The sequence below is a fragment of the Emys orbicularis genome, chromosome 20 (assembly GCF_028017835.1).
Source record: "Emys orbicularis isolate rEmyOrb1 chromosome 20, rEmyOrb1.hap1, whole genome shotgun sequence".
NCBI lineage: Eukaryota > Metazoa > Chordata > Testudines > Emydidae > Emys > Emys orbicularis.
Genome location: NC_088702.1, coordinates 2,820,962 through 2,837,890, shown reverse-complemented (window position 1 = coordinate 2,837,890; position 16,929 = coordinate 2,820,962). Strand labels below are relative to the sequence as shown.

Here is a 16,929-nt window from a genome sequence, read left to right as displayed (position 1 = left end):
GAATTTTTATACCATTCTTTTACTGATATAAAAGCAAGGAGAGCCCCTCCACACACACACACACACGCTGGGGGCAGGTCTGCAGCTGACTGTTGGTCTTGCACAGGGTGCATCGGGAATGTTTGCTGGGCTGTAGGTGTGGGTTGGGCGGGGTCACAGTTTCTTGGTGTGGTGGTGGCCGGGGGGAGCCTGCACGCACAGTGCAACGTGGCAAGCCTGCGCGATGCCCCCAATGAGGTTCAGGAACTCCTGGAAGTCCAGCTGCCCGTCACAATTCAAGTCGAGCTTCTTCATCATCCGGTCCAGGACTCCTGGGTCCTTCTGGTTCTGCGGAAGGCCAAGGAGGGTTTTTACCAGTATCCCTGCTTGCAGTTACAAGGAGACCCATATTGTCATATCTGGGCACCCTTCGTGGAATTGTGGATCGAGATCCTACAACAAAATAGAGGGGGCGGACTCCCCAACCCCCTACAGCCAGCGATGCCGGTCCCCTGCACAGGTCAGTATCAGGGAGGTTAATTGCCAAAGGGAGGCTGAGCCTAGACAGATGCATTTTGTATCCTGATCTGGTGGCAGAGAGTTCCAAAGGCCATGGCTCTTTCCTCCGCCCCCGCCCCGTGGGCTCTGCCTGGGCGAGTGACAGCTGGAGACGTGCTGTAATGGGGGAAAGGAAGCTGCACTTGGGGAAGGCACCAAAGGACAGCTGGTTTCCAAGCCACGTCCACAGGCAAGAACCCCTTTTCCCGCCCACCCGTGTCCCCGCCAGCGACTCAGCAGAGCTGCTGGGTTGTAACAGTGGCCGCAGCTGGAATCCCCCACCCCCCACCCCCAGGCTGGGCGTCCCACAGGAGGGCGCAGCTCACCTTTGTGAAGGAAGCCAGCTCGGCGTTCATGAAACTGAGGAACTCCTTCTTGGAGAGCGTGCAATTGTCGCCTTCGCGCCCGGCGTAGCGCTGGAAGACGGCCAGCAGGGACTCGATGCAGCGCTCCGTTTCCGTCGGGGACGTGGGGAACTTCGACTGCAGCGACGAAAACGCATCACTGATGAGACCCCCACACACACTCCCAGCGTCAAACGCCTGGCGCTACCGGCGAGTCACCCCCACCCTGCACAAACCCCTCCTGGCTCTGGCGCTTGCTTTGAATGCCGCCTTTAGGGGGAGCACTGAAATGGGAGGGGAGTCCAGGGGTTAGTCAAGGACAGAGCCAGGATGCCCGAGCTCTGATCCCACTTCCGGTAGTGTGGTCTAGTGGTTAAAGCAGGAGCCTGGGAGTCGGGACTCCTGGCTTCTTTCCCAAGCTCTGGGCAGGGACTATGGTCTAGGGGTTAGAACAGGGGAGTGGCAATCTGGACTTCTGGCTTCTAGTTCCTGGGCCCCGAGGGAGTGCGGGGTCTGAGGTTAGAACTGAGTGCTGCTGCTCAGGCTCTCCTGGCTACAGCGTTCCTATTTCCCCAGGCAGCCTGGTGCAATCCCTTCCACGGCGTTTGGTTCCTAGGCCCTTCCTGCTCCCTCGGACACGGATGTTGCAAGAGAGACCACAGATGCGATGCAGCAGCCAGTTGGGAACTGCCATGTTGCCTTGCAAGGCAGGAGGAGCTGGGTGTGTCTGCACTGAGGTTGTGCAAGAGAGATTCTTCGGAAGAGACAGGGTCTGGTTTTTTCACCGCCCTCGTTCATATTAATTGGCTTCGGCTACCAATCACGAGGAGGGTGGGGGAGAGAAAAACGCACCCCCCTCCCCCGTTGTTTGTCATGGGAGAAATTCTGAGGGAAGAGAGAAATGGGAATAGGGTGGGATCCTGCAGTGATCTCCTCCCTGCTGCGAACAATGGGGACAGGGGATACCTGTGAGACAGGACAGTAAGAGGGTGAAAGGCAGGACTGGCTGGCTTGAGGGGGAAGGATGGTGAGTGGGTGATGGGGCCTCTCCCCTCAAGGGGGCCTCGTCCCAGGCCAGCGGGCAGGACGGCTGGTTCAGGAGATCAGCGAAAGGCATGTAAGAGATGCTGATTCTAGCCTGGCCCCAGAGCAGAGGCCTGGGCTGGGGAATGGGGCCTTTCCCAGCGAGGGGGCGCTGGTTCTAATCCAGCCCTAGCTCGGGGAGGAATGGCTGGCTCAGGAGGGCACGGGGAATGGGATATAGGGGGTTCACTTCCAATCCAGCCCCAGGGCAGGAGGCCTGGGTGGCTGGCTCAGCGGCATCAGAGAATAACAGCTGGGGCCTCTTTCCTCTAAGGCACCGGTTCCAGTCGGACTTCGGTTATGGTGGTGGGCAAACGGGACTGGGGCTCGGAGGAGACGACGCCTCCTGCCTCTAGGGAATGAATGGGCCGTGCAGCCTGCCCTCCTCTCATGGGCCTGGCTGGAGGCCCTCCAGAGCAGGGCTGGCCCCCCTCGAAGGAGGCTGCATCCGCGGGAAGGGGCAGCGCTGCGCCAGCACCGATCCTGTACTGGGGCAAAGGAGGGAGTGGCGCTGCCTGCCCCCTTCTGGCCTCGCCCAGGGCTCGGGCACTGCCAGCCCCTCTCTGCTGGTGAGCAGGAGCCAGTTCTGCCTCTTTGGCGCAGGGTTTGTGCTGTTCCCCCAGCGAGCGGAGGGGAGGGGGGAGCCAGGGAGGCCGGGAAGATGAAAAGGCAGCTGGGTGACTCAGGGACAGGAAAGCGCTGAGCAGTGCCTGAGTTATGTGGGAGGAACCAAGGAAACGGGAGGGGGGTGACTGGCCCCATCACCCATAGTTTCCCCTGGGGAATCACTCGCCCTATCCTCCCTGCTGCTGAATTTAGCCTTTTTTGGTTGTGTGGGCTAGGAAATGAGTTCCGCCCCTGCTTCCTTAACCCCAGACCCAGCTGCGTAATATCCTCCTGTGTGGGGCCAGCTCTGCCCAGAGGCCATGGGGAGCTGGGTCCCGAGGGCAGGGGCTGGCCCTCAGTGCTGTGGGGACGGGAGCAGCTGAAACACGCTGTGCGTGGGCTGGAGAGCTGAGGAGGGGAAGAGAACGAGCTGGGTAGAGGGGTGCGTCTGGGGAGGGACGGAGAGAGGCAGGCAGGAGGGGAAGAGAGTGAGATCATAGCCATGGATCGGATCCTCCTCCCAACGGGCCTGCCCAGAGAAGTCTGGAGGCCTGATCCATCATGTTAGCTGGGGCCCCACCCAGAGGTGCTGGACTAGGCGTGCTGCACCCTCTGGCTGGACGTAGTTTCCATCACATACAGAGTTTGCAGTTTGGTTCCATGGCTCTCAGCACCCCCACATATTGTCCCAGCCCCCCTACCCCCACCCTCTCCCCTTTCACCCCTTCCAGGCCTTTGGGGGGGGGGGATGTCTGAGCTCAGTACCCCACCCCCTCTCCCCTTTCACCCCTTCCAGGCCTTTGGGGGGGTGTCTGAGCTCAGCACCCCACCTCCCTCTCCCCTTTCACCCCTTCCAGGCCTTTGGGGGGGTGTCTGAGCTCAGCACCCCACCCCCCTCTCCCCTTTCACCCCTTCCAGGCCTTTGGGGGGGTGTCTGAGCTCAGCACCCCACCCCCCTCTTCCCTTTCACCCCTTCCAGGCCTTTGGGGGGGTGTCTGAGCTCAGCACCCCACCCCCCTCTCCCCTTTCACCCCTTCCAGGCCTTTGGGGGGGTGTCTGAGCTCAGCACCCCACCCCCCTCTCCCCTTTCACCCCTTCCAGGCCTTTGGGGGGGTGTCTGAGCTCAGCACCCCACCCCCCTCTCCCTTTTCACCCCTTACAGGCCTTTGGGGGGGGTGTCTGAGCTCAGCACCCCACCCCCCTCTCCCCTTTCACCCCTTACAGGCCTTTGGGGGGGGCTCAGCTCAGCACCCCACCCCCTCTCCCCTTTCACCCCTTACAGGCCTTTGGGGGGTGTCTGAGCTCAGCACTCCCCCCCCCCCCTTGCCAGTCCTGTGTGCATCTAACATGCTAAAAAGTCCAGGGGCGCTTCTGTCCCGAGCTCCCCGGGGCCTGCCCCCCCTCCCGAACCCCCCCAGCTCTTCCCAGGGAGAATTTCTAACTCGGCCGGGGGCTGCTCCCCCCTGCCTGGGCGGAAAACTCCGCCGTTGTTTTCCCAGCAAGTCCTGCTGCCTGGTCCCCGTGCTGGGGCCGAGCCGAGCCGAGCCCCCCACCCCTGGGGACCCCCCACTCACCATGGCTGCAGTAGAGGAGCGGACCGCGGAGCGCAGCGAGGAACAGACTCTGGGGCGCTCTCGGAGCCTCGCCCAGCCCCGGCCACCGCCCTTGGCAGCCCGGCTGGCCCGGCCCCTCTCCCCTGGTTGGGCGAAGGCTCCGCCCGGCTAACGGCGGATCCGGACTTGCCAGGTTGGTTTGGTGCAGCGGAGCAAACACCCCGCCTCGGGCTGCGGGCGCCCGGCCAGGAATGTGCTTTGGGCTGAATCTTTCCTCTGGGCTGTTTGCTGCCCCCCCCCCCCCTTTCCTCTAGTTCTTTTCTTTCTTTCAACTTATTTTCCTCTTTCTTTCCCTCCTGACTTTCTCTTTCCTCCGAGTTTTCCCTTCTCCGCTGCAGAGATGCTGTGGGGGGGACCCTTTGCTAAGCTGCTGGACGGGTGGGTGCCTCTGTTTGCCCATAGGGCTGTGGCAATACCATAAACAGGCCCATAGCCCCTGGGGCCCAGATCCTCAAAGGTGTTTAGGCTTCAAACTCCCATGAATTTCAACCCACAGAAGCATTTAGGCTCCTAACTCCCATGAACTTGAATCCACAAAGGTATTTAGGCTCCTAACTGCCATGAATTTCAACCCACAGAAGTATTTAGGCTCCTAACTCCCATGAATTGTAATGGGAGTTGGGAGCCTGAATACCTCTGTGGATCTGGGCCTTAGGGTACACGTCTAGACGTGATATATCAATCCCCGAACGCGCTCCCGTCGACTCCGGAACTCCACCAGGGTGAGCGGCGGTAGCGGAGTCGACGGGGGAGCCGCGGCCGTCAATCCCGCGCCATGAGGACAGGAGGTGAGTCGAAACAAGATACGTCGACTTCAGCTACGCTATTCCCGTAGCTGAAGTTGCGTATCTTACATCGACACCCCTCCCCACAGTGTAGACCAGCCCTAAGTCTCCATGCTGCATGTTGAGGGCACTTGGACATTCAGGGCATCAGCAGGGCTAGAATCCAGACTCTCCAGCTCCAAAAGCCCAGGCCTCTGCTATGTTAGCTGCAGGGGACTCCCCCTCAGCCGTAGGCAGTGTAAGGCTTCTGACACACGGATGAGCAATAGTGCTTCTAAGCAGCAGAAGGCAGTGATTGCACATGCCCCAGTTCATGACACTACTTACCTGAGTCTCGGAAGATTAATGAGACAGTGCAATATAATATTTGCTAAGGCCTACCTGGGCTTCTACAAGGGGAACGGGAAGAAAGTCCTCTAGTGCAGATGGGGCTGTTCCCTGTAGTAGAGCTGTATCTGACTGATGACACCCTGGGACCGTGACATAAACAAATGCATCACCTGTAACTTCAGTGGGGTGGCCTGGGTGTAACTGCTGTCAGGACGTGGTCTGATGTGTAGGATTTATTATAACTGTAGCACCCACAAGTCACGGCTGAAAACAGGCCCCCGTTGGGCTGGGCACTGCACAGACAGCCCAGGCCACAAAGAGCTTCCAGCCTAAAGAGACATAGGGTGGGAGGGGAAACTGAGGCACACAGCTGGAAGTGACTTGGTCCAAGGTCACACAGCAGGTCAGTGGAAGAAGGGGCATTACAGCCCAGCTGTCCTGAATTCTAATCCACTACCTGAGCTGCTACACCATGGTGCCTCCTGTATAAGTCCTGCTGACCCCATTTCTAGCCAGGGTGGGGGGCAGAGCTTAACATAAGAGCATGAGAACCATACTGGGTCAGACCAATGGTCCATATAGTCCAGATTCAGATAGTGACAGTGGCCAATGCCAGGTGATTCAAAGGGAACGAACAGAACAGGGCAATTATCAAGTGATCCATCCCCTGTCAGGCAGAGGCTTAGGGACACTCAGAGCACGGGGTTGCATCCCTGACCATCTTGGCTAATAGCCATTGATGGACCTAGTCACCAGGAACTTATCTAGTTCTTTTTTTGAACTCAGTTATACTTGTAGCCTTCACAACATCCTCTGGCAATGAGTTCCACAGGTCGACTGCGTGTTGTGTGAAGCAGCATTTCCTGTTGTTTATTTTAAATCTGTGTGGTCAGAGTTGTCACCAGTGCTGGTGCTGTGGTGCTCAGTCTTCTCTCTCGCTGGCTTCCAGAAATGGCCTTGCTGCCCTGACTTGGATTATGGGATTTATACCTGCTCCGCAAGCTGCCTCTGCCCGTGCCAGCTCTCCAGCCGCTCCCTGTCCTTGGCACGGAGCTGCTGGCTCATCTCGCTGACTCCACGTGGCAGCGTCTCACCTGCCAACTTCTCTTTCCCCTGTTTAACTCACTCAGGGGGGAATTAATTCCCCCCTGTGCAGAGGACCCAGCACGAGGCCCATACACCATTTATCGCCCTCACAGCAGGGCGTAGGAGAGGTCTGGTCTCTCTGCACAAGGGTGAATTTCTGCCCGAACGAGGTCCACTTCTCCTAGCCCTGCAGAAGCTTTAAACAGGTTTCCTGTGTCGCTTGCTCAAGGGTTCTTGCAAGACTGTACCCCGGCCGTGCCACCGGAACAGCTCCAGCCACTGCTTTTCAGGGATTGCCCAAACTACTGCTACCCGCAGCTGAGTCCGTCTCTGTCGCTTCCTAGCAATCAATCAATCTGCCCCCCCTGATGTTTCTCAGCTGGTATCAAACCAAGCTGGGAGAGGGCAGATCGGGGAGTTTCTGCTCGTGGGCCTGATTCTCCACTCTCTTATCCCAGTGTCAATCAGCTGTAATTCCCCTGAAGTCAGCAGGGCCACAAGCTTCTCTGCTGCTGTAAATTGGCTCAATGGAACCATGTCAGCAGAGGATCTGTCTCAGTGGAGTTTCCATTTGTGTCAATGAGAGGAGAATCTGGCCCATTGACTTGGCTGCAGTGAAAACTACCCCAGCCAGTGTGGGTTTAGTTTCCTGGTTCACTGAGCAAATCCAAGAGAAACTCAGCTCACCGTGGACAGCTAAGCAATTCTAGCCCGAGCGGAAGTCTGTCTGAAAATGGTAAGCGCTGTTGTCCAAGTCACTGGTTAAAATGCCACGATGCTAAATCTGATTTCCCGGCCTGTGATCGGTAAATGTCAGAGCAAGAAACTTTATAAGAAACACATTTTATTTGCATCCAGGCAGCTTCTGCACGGTGCGGCAGCTTGTACGTCTGCATTCCTCCACCGTACAAATCAACGTGGAGGTTTTGATTTCTTTAAACGCAGCGTCTGGATATTCAGAGCCAGGTTTTCCAGATTGCTCAGCTCCCAGTTAGGCAGCAGAACAAAGGAACCAGCTTTTGATAAGTATTTGGCACTCATTGAGAACAAGGTGGGTGTGTGGGTGGAAGGGAGGGTCTGCCATTGTTCTCAATGAGAGCTGTTAGCTGCATATTTCTCTGGAAAATCTGGCCCTAAAACTAGGCCCAAAGCAGAGCTGGATGAAAATTTTGCACACAATTTTTTTGTGATGCAAAATAGCTTTGTAACTAAATGGAAATGTCCATGGGTAGGGGTCGGGGCGGGGGAGGGTGTTTTAATTGAATATTGGGGAAATTTTTCCCTTTCCCAAAGTGTCTGGTTTCATCGATTTTGGAGAGAAAATTCCCCCCATCTCCATTTTCATCAAATTTTGGGGGGAAATTTCTCCCCCAAAATCTCTTTTTTTCCATCAAATTTTGCCAAAAAACTGGAACCTGAAAAATTCTCTGAAAAATGTCAGTGTGTATGAAAACTGAGTGGAAAGCCATGTTCTTTGCGGGAGGTTTTCAAAACCACTCGCCCTTGGGCTCCCAACTCACTTAGGCAGTTTTGAAAATTCCACTTTTTGTGTCCCACCTAAAGGCAAAACCAGGGCTAGCTGGGTTTGGACATTTCTTTTTTCTTTGCTACAAGACGAAATCCCAAGGCAGGAGAGATTCAGGTCAAGTCTTATCTGAAATACCAGATTTTGAAGGGGATGCTTTACAAATGGTTCTGTGTTTGGTCAATGTACTGTGTATGAGGATGTTTCCGGACAGGCCATCTGTGTGGACATATGTTTATCATCAAGATACACAACCGTCATATTATATGTAACAACATCATCACTTAGTGCATCCCACAGCACGTCAGTATCAGGCAGGCACCTGATAACCCAAGGTTTGTCCTGCTGGATCAGAACACTGCTCCACCACATCCCGTATCCTGCCTCTGGCAGGACCAGTACCTGATACTTTAGAGGAATCATAGAACTGGAAGGGACCTCGAGAGGTCATCTAGTCCAGTCCCCTGCACTCAAGGCAGCACTAAGTATTATCTAGACCATCCCTGACAGGTGTTTGTCCAACCTGCTCTTAAAAATCCCCAATGATGGAGATTCTGCAACCTCCCTAGGCAATTTATTCCAGTGCTTAACCACCCTGACAGGAAGTTTTTCCTAATGTCCAACCTAAACCACCCTTGCTGCAATTTAAGCCCATTGCTTCTCGTCCTGTCCTCAGAGGTTCAGAAGAACAATTTTTCTCCCTCCTTCTTGTATCAACCTTTTATTTACTTGAAAACTGTTATCGTGTCCCCTCTGTCTTCTCTTCTCCAGACTAAACAAACCCAATTTTTTCAATCTTCCCTCATAGGTCATGTTTTCTAGACCTTTAATAAATTTTGTTGCTCTTTTCTGGACTTGCTCCAATTTGTTCACATCTTTCCTGAAATATGGCACCCAAAACTGGACACAATACTCCAGCTGAGGCCTAATCAGCATGGAGTGGAGCGGAAGAATTACTTCTTGTGTCTTGCTTACAACACTCCTGCTAATACATCCCAGAATGATGTTAGCTTTTTTTGCAACAGCGTTACACTGTTGACTCATATATTTAGCTTGTGATCCACTGTGACCCCCCAGATCCCTTTCCACAGTACTGCTTCCTAGGCAGTCATTTCCCATTTTGTACATGTGCAATTGAATGTTCCTTCCTAAGTGGAGTACTTTGCATTTGTCCTTATTGAATTTCATCCTATTGACTTCAGACCATTTCTCCAGTTTGTCCAGATCATTTTGAATTTTAATCCTATCCTCCAAAGCACTTGCAACCCCTCCACCCTTGGTGGGTGGGTGCCCGTGCGATACATGGGTGGGTGAGCTAGGAGTCCTACATGCCAGGGGGGGCAGCCAAGTCACACCCTGAAGTGTGAGATTTGATCATTCCAGATCCATTGTTCCTACCGTGATTTTTTCTGAATGCAGGGGGGGGGGGGGGGGGGAGACAGGTTCGGATTTGAAAACCCAGATCAAGTTTCAGACAAACTCACAAAGGCAGGGCATGGTGAGCCGTCCTTGCCTCTTCCGTCATGTTGTTAAGTCACAGCCCTATCTGCTGGCTGAACGGATCATTTCCATCATAAGTTCTCACACACACACACACACACACACACACACACACACACACACACACACACACACACACACACACACACACACACACACACACACTATTGTGGTGGCACCAACAGAGTCCTAGGGAGGGCTGCTCTTAAATGATACGTGTGAACTTCGATGTAGTGACAAAACCTTCCCCTGTGCATTGTCCTTTGGGGCAACAAGAAACAAGGTCCAAAGACAAAGCCAGTGAACTCAGTTGTCATTTATTGTGACTTTTCATGCAATACAACCATGTGAAAAAGAGACCCCTCTAGATACCCCAGTGCTACTCATCTGCCTCAAGGCTTGCGGGACAGTGAAGCCGAGGTTTCGCTCAGCCAGTGGTTGTGCAGGGCTGTAACTAAATGCTCCCAGAATGGTGGTCTTCCGAGACCTGCATTTCAACCTGCATTTTCCCAACTGAAATGGTCTCCAATCTCCTACAGGACCCAGCAAGTTAGATGGAAAGATACATACAGGTTTTTGTGTTGCATGACAGCAGTTAACAAACAGGCTAGTCAGACACAGGACCACAGCGATGAGTGCAGCATAAGCACACTGACAGATAGACACAAAGACCCAATAGATCCAATAAATACATAGACCACATAGGGAGGTAGATATGATATAGACACAATGGACAAATGTATGGATAGATAGACAGATGACGGGTGTGTTTGGAGAGAGAGAGAGAGAGAGATAGTGGACACCTAGAGACAGTAGTTAGGTAGATATGCTAGAGTAGATACAGTAGAAAGGTGGCTAGATACAATAGTAAGATAGAGCCTGGACTACTCTTTATTCTAGCCATTCAGGCATCAAGCTCACTCACTTTTGTTCCTCAGCCTGTGAAGCCCAAGACCTATGTGAAACCAAGTGGGGATTTCACCCAAGGGCAAAGCACCCCCTAGCCCCTTGTATTGGACACATTTGTGCCAGTACTTGCTAACATGCTCACATGCACCTGAGTCTATAAGGAATCCCGAAAAGACTAGAAGAAAGGTGTAGGGATGAGGTGTTGGAAGCTTCGCAGGAAAGGCTGATGGACAGAAGCCCACACGTCCCACCGGAGAAAGTGGGCGCCACCGCATTTTCCACACTAGGGGTGTTCCCGGTGCGGTGGTGACAGGTAAAGCTGCTTCTCCACCGTCTGCTCCAGCAGATAGACATACAGTGGATTGCAAGGCAGCGAGGCCTTGACTTCATCCGGATCTGTCTCACCCAGCTCCTCCTCTGCGATTGCAGGCTCAGGATGGCTCTGGCTCCATTCACCTTCTTCGGGTTCCTCTCCCAGCCGTGGCAGAGGCTCCCTGGCCTGATGGCTGCTCCTCTCACGCTCTTCTTGAGGGTCCCTTGGCCGATGGCGGCTCCCGTCGCCCTGTTGAGGTTCAATGTCTGGTTGGAGGTGGCTCGCTTCTCCCCCTTGTGGCGGCTGATGGCGGCTCCCTTCTGTTCGTGGTTCCGGGCCACGTGGCTGTTCCTGGCTCTCCACCTCTTCTAGCGGCTGAGACTCTGGTGTCTGCCTGAGGACCCCATCGCCCTCCTTGCATTCTGGTTCACAGAGCTGAGGCTGGCTGCCGTCATCCTCCCTAGGTTCAGATGCACTTGTCTTCTGGGGGGTGCCCTCATCCCCTGGTGCTGCGCGCTCCCTGGGCTGAAGCTGGCTTCCCTCATCTCCAGTGGGTGGAGGCTCGTGTGTTGCAGGGCATCTCCTGGAATCATCTGTTGATTCAGGATCATGCGGCTCACGCAGGGTCCCCACATTCTCCCATCCTTCAGGCTCACTAGACGGAGGCAAATTCCCCTCCTCATGTGGTGGATCAGGTGTCTGTGACTGAATGCTGCACCTCTCACCTTCTCTAGGTTCAGGCTCATGTGGCTGATGGCGGCTGCTCTCTTCATCTCTTCTTTCAGGCTCACGTAACTGATGGTGGCTCCTATCATCCTCTCGTGGTTCAGGCTCACGTGGCTGATGGCGGCTCCCCTCATCCTCTCGTGGTTCAGGCTCATGTGGCTGATGGCGGCTCCCCTCATCCTCTCTTGGTTCAGGCTCACGTGGCTGATGGCGGCTCCATTCTTCCTCTTTTATTTCAGGCTCACGTGGCTGATGGCGGCTCCCTTCATCCTCTCTTGGTTCAGGCTCACGTGGCTGAAGACGACTCCTCTCTTCCTCTCTAGGTTCAATCTCATGTGGCTGACAGCGGCTTCTCTGCTCCTCTCCTGGTTCAGGTTCACGTGGCTTTTGGCGGCTCCTCTCTTCCTCCCTAGGTTCAGGCTCACGTGGCTGTCGGCGGCTCCTCTCATCCTCTCTTGGTTCAGGCTCACGTGGCTGTCGGCGGCTCCCCTCATCCTCTCTTGGTTCATGCCCATGTGGCTGACGGCGGCTCCTGTTATCTCCTCGTGGTTCAGGCTCATGTGGCTGATGGCGGCTCCCCTCATCCTCTCTTGGTTCAGGCTCATGTGGCTGATGGCGGCTCCCCTCATCCTCTCTTAGTTCAGGCTCATGTGGCTGATGGCAGCTCCTCTCTTCCTCTTTTATTTCAGGCTCACGTGGCTGTCGGCGCCTCCTCTCATCCTCTCTTGGTTCAGGCTCACGTGGCTGACGGCGGCTCCTCTCATCCTCTCTAGGTTCAGGCTTACGTGGCTGTCGGCGGCTCCCCTCATCCTCTCTTGGTTCAGGCTCATGTGGCTGTCGGCGGCTCCCCTCATCCTCTCTAGGTTCAGGCTCACGTGGCTGTCGGAGGGTCCTCTCATCCTCTCTAGGTTCAGGCTTACGTGGCTGTCGGCGGCTCCCCTCATCCTCTCTTGGTTCAGGCTCATGTGGCTGTCGGCGGCTCCCCTCATACTCTCTAGGTTCAGGCTCACGTGGCTGTCGGCGGGTCCTCTCATCCTCTCTTGGTTCAGGCCCATGTGGCTGACGGCGGCTCCTGTTATCTCCTCGTGGTTCAGGCTCATGTGGCTGATGGCGGCTCCTCTCATCCTCTCTTGGTTCCGGCTCACGTGGCTGAAGACGACTCCTCTCTTCCTGTCTAGATTCAAGCTCATGTGGCTGACGGCGGCTTCTCTGCTCCTCTCCTGGTTCAGGTTCATGTGGTTTTCGGCGGCCCCTCTCTTCCTCTCTAGGTTCAGGCTCATGTGGGTGTCGGCGGCTCCCCTCATCCTCTCTAGGTTCAGGTTCACGTGGCTGTCGGCAGCTCCTCTCTTCCTCTTTTATTTCAGGCTCACGTGGCTGTCGGCGCCTCCTCTCATCCTCTATTGGTTCAGGCTCAAGTGGCTGACGACGGCTCCTCTCTTCCTCTCTAGGTTCAGGCTCACGTGGCTGTGGGCGACTCCTCTCATCCTCTCTAGGTTCAGGCTCATGTGGGTGTCGGCGGCTCCCCTCATCCTCTCTTGGTTCAGGCTCACGTGGCTGTCGGCGGCTCCTCTCATCCTCTCTTGGTCCAGGCTCACGTGGCTGTCGGCGGCTCCTCTCATCCTCTCTTGGTTCAGGCTCAAGTGGCTGTCGGCGGCTCCTGTCATCCTCTCTAGGTTCAGGCTCACGTGGCTGTCGGCGCCTCCCCTCATCCTCTCTTGGTTCAGGCTCACGTGGCTGACGGCGGCTCCACTCTTCCTCTCTAGGTTCAGGCTCACGTGGCTGTGGGCGACTCCTCTCATACTCCCTAGGTTCAGGCTCACGTGGGTGTCGGCGGCTCCCCTCATCCTCTCTTGGCCCAGGCTCACGTGGCTGTCGGCGGCTCCTCTCATCCTCTCTTGGTCCAGGCTCACGTGGCTGTTGGCGGCTCCTCTCATCCTCTCTTGGTTCAGGCTCACGTGGCTGTCGGCGGCTCCTGTCATCCTCTCTAGGTTCAGGCTCACGTGGCTGTCGGCGCCTCCCCTCATCCACTCTTGGTTCAGGCTCACGTGGCTGACGGCGGCTCCACTCTTCCTCTCTAGGTTCAGGCTCACGTGGCTGTGGGCGACTCCTCTCATACTCCCTAGGTTCAGGCTCACGTGGGTGTCGGCGGCTCCCCTCATCCTCTCTTGGTCCAGGCTCACGTGGCTGTCGGCGGCTCCTCTCATCCTCTCTTGGTCCAGGCTCACGTGGCTGTTGGCGGCTCCTCTCATCCTCTCTTGGTTCAGGCTCACGTGGCTGTCGGCGGCTCCTCTCATCCTCTCTAGGTTCAGGCTCACGTGGCTGTCGGCGGCTCCTCTCATTCTCTCTTTGTCCAGGCTCATGTGGCTGTCGGCGGCTCCTCTCATCCTCTTTTATTTCAGGCTCACGTGGCTGTTGGCGGCTCCCCATATCCTCTCTTTGTCCAGGCTCATGTGGCTGTCGGCGGCTCCTCTCTTCCTCTTTTATTTCAGGCTCATGTGGCTGTCGGCGGCTCCTCTCATCCTCTCTTGGTCCAGGCTCACATGGCTGTCGGCGGATCCTCTCATCCTCTCGTGGTTCGGGCTCATGTGGCTGATGGCGGCTCCCCTCATCCTCTCTTGGTGCAGGCTCACGTGGCTGATGTCGGCTCCCCTCATCCTCTCTTGGTTCAGGTTCACGTGGTTTTCGGCGGCTCCTCTCTTCCTCTCTAGATTCAGGCTCACGTGGCTGTCGGCGGCTCCCCTCATCCTCTCTAGGTTCAGGCTCATGTGGCTGTCGGCGGCTCCCCTCATCCTCTCTAGGTTCAGGCTCACGTGGCTGTCGGCAGCTCCTCTCTTCCTCTTTTTTTTCAGGCTCACGTGGCTGTCGGCAGCTCCTCTCTTCCTCTCTAGGTTTAAGCTCATGTGGCTGACGGCGGCTTCTCTGCTCCTCTCCTGGTTCAGGTTCACGTGGTTTTCGGCGGCTCCTCTCTTCCTCTCTAGGTTCAGGCTCACGTGGCTGTCGGCGGCTCCCCTCATCCTCTCTAGGTTCAGGCTCATGTGGCTGTCGGCGGCTCCCCTCATCCTCTCTAGGTTCAGGCTCACGTGGCTGTCGGCAGCTCCTCTCTTCCTCTTTTTTTTCAGGCTCACGTGGCTGTCGGCAGCTCCTCTCTTCCTCTCTAGGTTTAAGCTCATGTGGCTGACGGCGGCTTCTCTGCTCCTCTCCTGGTTCAGGTTCACGTGGTTTTCGGCGGCTCCTCTCTTCCTCTCTAGGTTCAGGCTCACGTGGCTGTCGGCGGCTCCCCTCATCCTCTCTAGGTTCAGGCTCACGTGGCTGTCGGCAGCTCCTCTCTTCCTCTTTTATTTCAGGCTCACGTGGCTGAAGACGACTCCTCTCTTCCTGTCTAGGTTCAAGCTCATGTGGCTGACGGCGGCTTCTCTGCTCCTCTCCTGGTTCAGGTTCACGTGGTTTTCGGCGGCCCCCCTCTTCCTCTCTATGTTCAGGCTCATGTGGGTGTCGGTGGCTCCCCTCATCCTCTCTAGGTTCAGGTTCACGTGGCTGTCGGCAGCTCCTCTCTTCCTCTTTTATTTCAGGCTCACGTGGCTGTCGGCGCCTCCTCTCATCCTCTATTGGTTCAGGCTCACGTGGCTGACGGCGGCTCCTCTCTTCCTCTCTAGGTTCAGGCTCACGTGGCTGTTGGCGACTCCTCTCATCCTCCCTAGGTTCAGGCTCACGTGGGTGTCGGCGGCTCCCCTCATCCTCTCTTGGTTCAGGTTCACGTGGTTTTCGGCGGCTCCTCTCTTCCTCTCTAGGTTCAGGCTCACGTGGCTGTCGGCGGCTCCCCTCATCCTCTCTAGGTTCAGGCTCACTTGGCTGACGGCGGCTCCCCTCATCCTCTCTTGGTTCCTGCTCACGTGGCTGATGGCGGCTCCTCTCTTCCTCTTTTATTTCAGGCTCACGTGGCTGAAGACGACTCCTCTCTTCCTGTCTAGGTTCAAGCTCATGTGGCTGACGGCGGCTTCTCTGCTCCTCTCCTGGTTCAGGTTCACGTGGTTTTCGGCGGCCCCCCTCTTCCTCTCTATGTTCAGGCTCATGTGGGTGTCGGTGGCTCCCCTCATCCTCTCTAGGTTCAGGTTCACGTGGCTGTCGGCAGCTCCTCTCTTCCTCTTTTATTTCAGGCTCACGTGGCTGTCGGCGCCTCCTCTCATCCTCTATTGGTTCAGGCTCACGTGGCTGACGGCGGCTCCTCTCTTCCTCTCTAGGTTCAGGCTCACGTGGCTGTTGGCGACTCCTCTCATCCTCCCTAGGTTCAGGCTCACGTGGGTGTCGGCGGCTCCCCTCATCCTCTCTTGGTTCAGGTTCACGTGGTTTTCGGCGGCTCCTCTCTTCCTCTCTAGGTTCAGGCTCACGTGGCTGTCGGCGGCTCCCCTCATCCTCTCTAGGTTCAGGCTCATGTGGCTGTCGGCGGCTCCCCTCATCCTCTCTGGGTTCAGGCTCACGTGGCTGTCGGCGGCTCCTGTTATCTTCTCGTGGTTCAGGCTCATGTGACTGATGGTGGCTCCTCTCATCCTCTCTTGGTTCAGGCTCACATGGCTGTCGGCGGCTCCTCTTATCCTCTCTAGGTTCAGGCTCACGTGGCTGTCGGCGGCTCCTCTCATTCTCTCTTGGTCCAGGCTCATGTGGCTGTCGGCGGCTCCTCTCTTCCTCTTTTATTTCAGGCTCACGTGGCTGTCGGCGGCTCCTCTCATCCTCCCTAGGTTCAGGCTCACGTGGGTGTCGGCGGCTCCCCTCATCCTCTCTTGGTTCAGGCTCACGTGGCTGTCGGCGGCTCCTCTCATTCTCTCTTGGTCCAGGCTCACGTGGCTGTCGGCGGCTCCCCTCATCCTCTCTGGGTTCAGGCTCACGTGGCTGTCGGCGGCTCCTGTTATCTTCTCGTGGTTCAGGCTCATGTGACTGATGGTGGCTCCTCTCATCCTCTCTTGGTTCAGGCTCACGTGGCTGTCGGCAGCTCCTCTCATCCTCTCTAGGTTCAGGCTCACGTGGCTGACGGCGGCTCCTCTCATCCTCTCTTGGTTCAGGTATACGTGACTGATGGCGGCTCCTCTCATCCTCTCTAGGTTCAGGCTCACGTGGCTGTCGGCGGCTCCTGTCATCCTCTCTTCGTTCAGGCTCACGTGGCTGTCGGCGGCTCCTCTCTTCCTCTTTTATTTCAGGCTCACGTGGCTGTCGGCGGCTCCTCTCATCCTCTCTAGTTTCAGGCTCACGTGGCTGACGGCGGCTCCCCTCATCCTCTCTAGGTTCAGGCTCACGTGGCTGACGGCGGCTCCCCTCATCCTCTCTAGGTGCAGGCTTACGTGGCTGTCGGCGGCTCCTCTCATCCTCTCTTGGTCCAGGCTCACGTGGCTGTTGGCAGCTCCTCTCATCCTCTCTTGGTCCAGGCTCACGTGGCTGATGGCGGCTCCTCTCATCCTCTCTAGGTTCAGGCTTACGTGACTGATGGTGGCTCCTCTCATCCTCTCTAGGTTCAGGCTCACGTGGCTGACGGCGGCTCCCCGCATCCTCTCTAGGTTCAGGTTCATGTGGCTGTCGGCGGCTC

At 56.3% G+C, this 16,929-nt stretch overlaps 2 protein-coding genes across 2 annotated transcripts; both read right to left on the bottom strand.

The window, feature by feature from the left end:
- S100A11 (S100 calcium binding protein A11) lies at positions 1–4,248 on the bottom strand. The gene is made up of 3 exons (XM_065420300.1): positions 4,145–4,248; positions 864–1,019; positions 1–327 (listed from the first exon to the last, which is right to left on the bottom strand). The coding sequence occupies exons 1-3, from the start codon at positions 4,145–4,147 to the stop codon at positions 154–156; spliced, it is 333 nt and encodes a 110-aa protein (XP_065276372.1). The 5' UTR covers positions 4,148–4,248; the 3' UTR covers positions 1–153.
- Positions 4,249–16,042: 11,794 nt separating this feature from the next.
- LOC135892599 (histidine-rich protein PFHRP-II-like) lies at positions 16,043–16,912 on the bottom strand. Its single transcript, XM_065420395.1, has 2 exons — positions 16,598–16,912; positions 16,043–16,534 (listed from the first exon to the last, which is right to left on the bottom strand). The coding sequence occupies exons 1-2, from the start codon at positions 16,910–16,912 to the stop codon at positions 16,043–16,045; spliced, it is 807 nt and encodes a 268-aa protein (XP_065276467.1).
- Between the last annotated feature and the right edge of the window lie 17 nt (positions 16,913–16,929).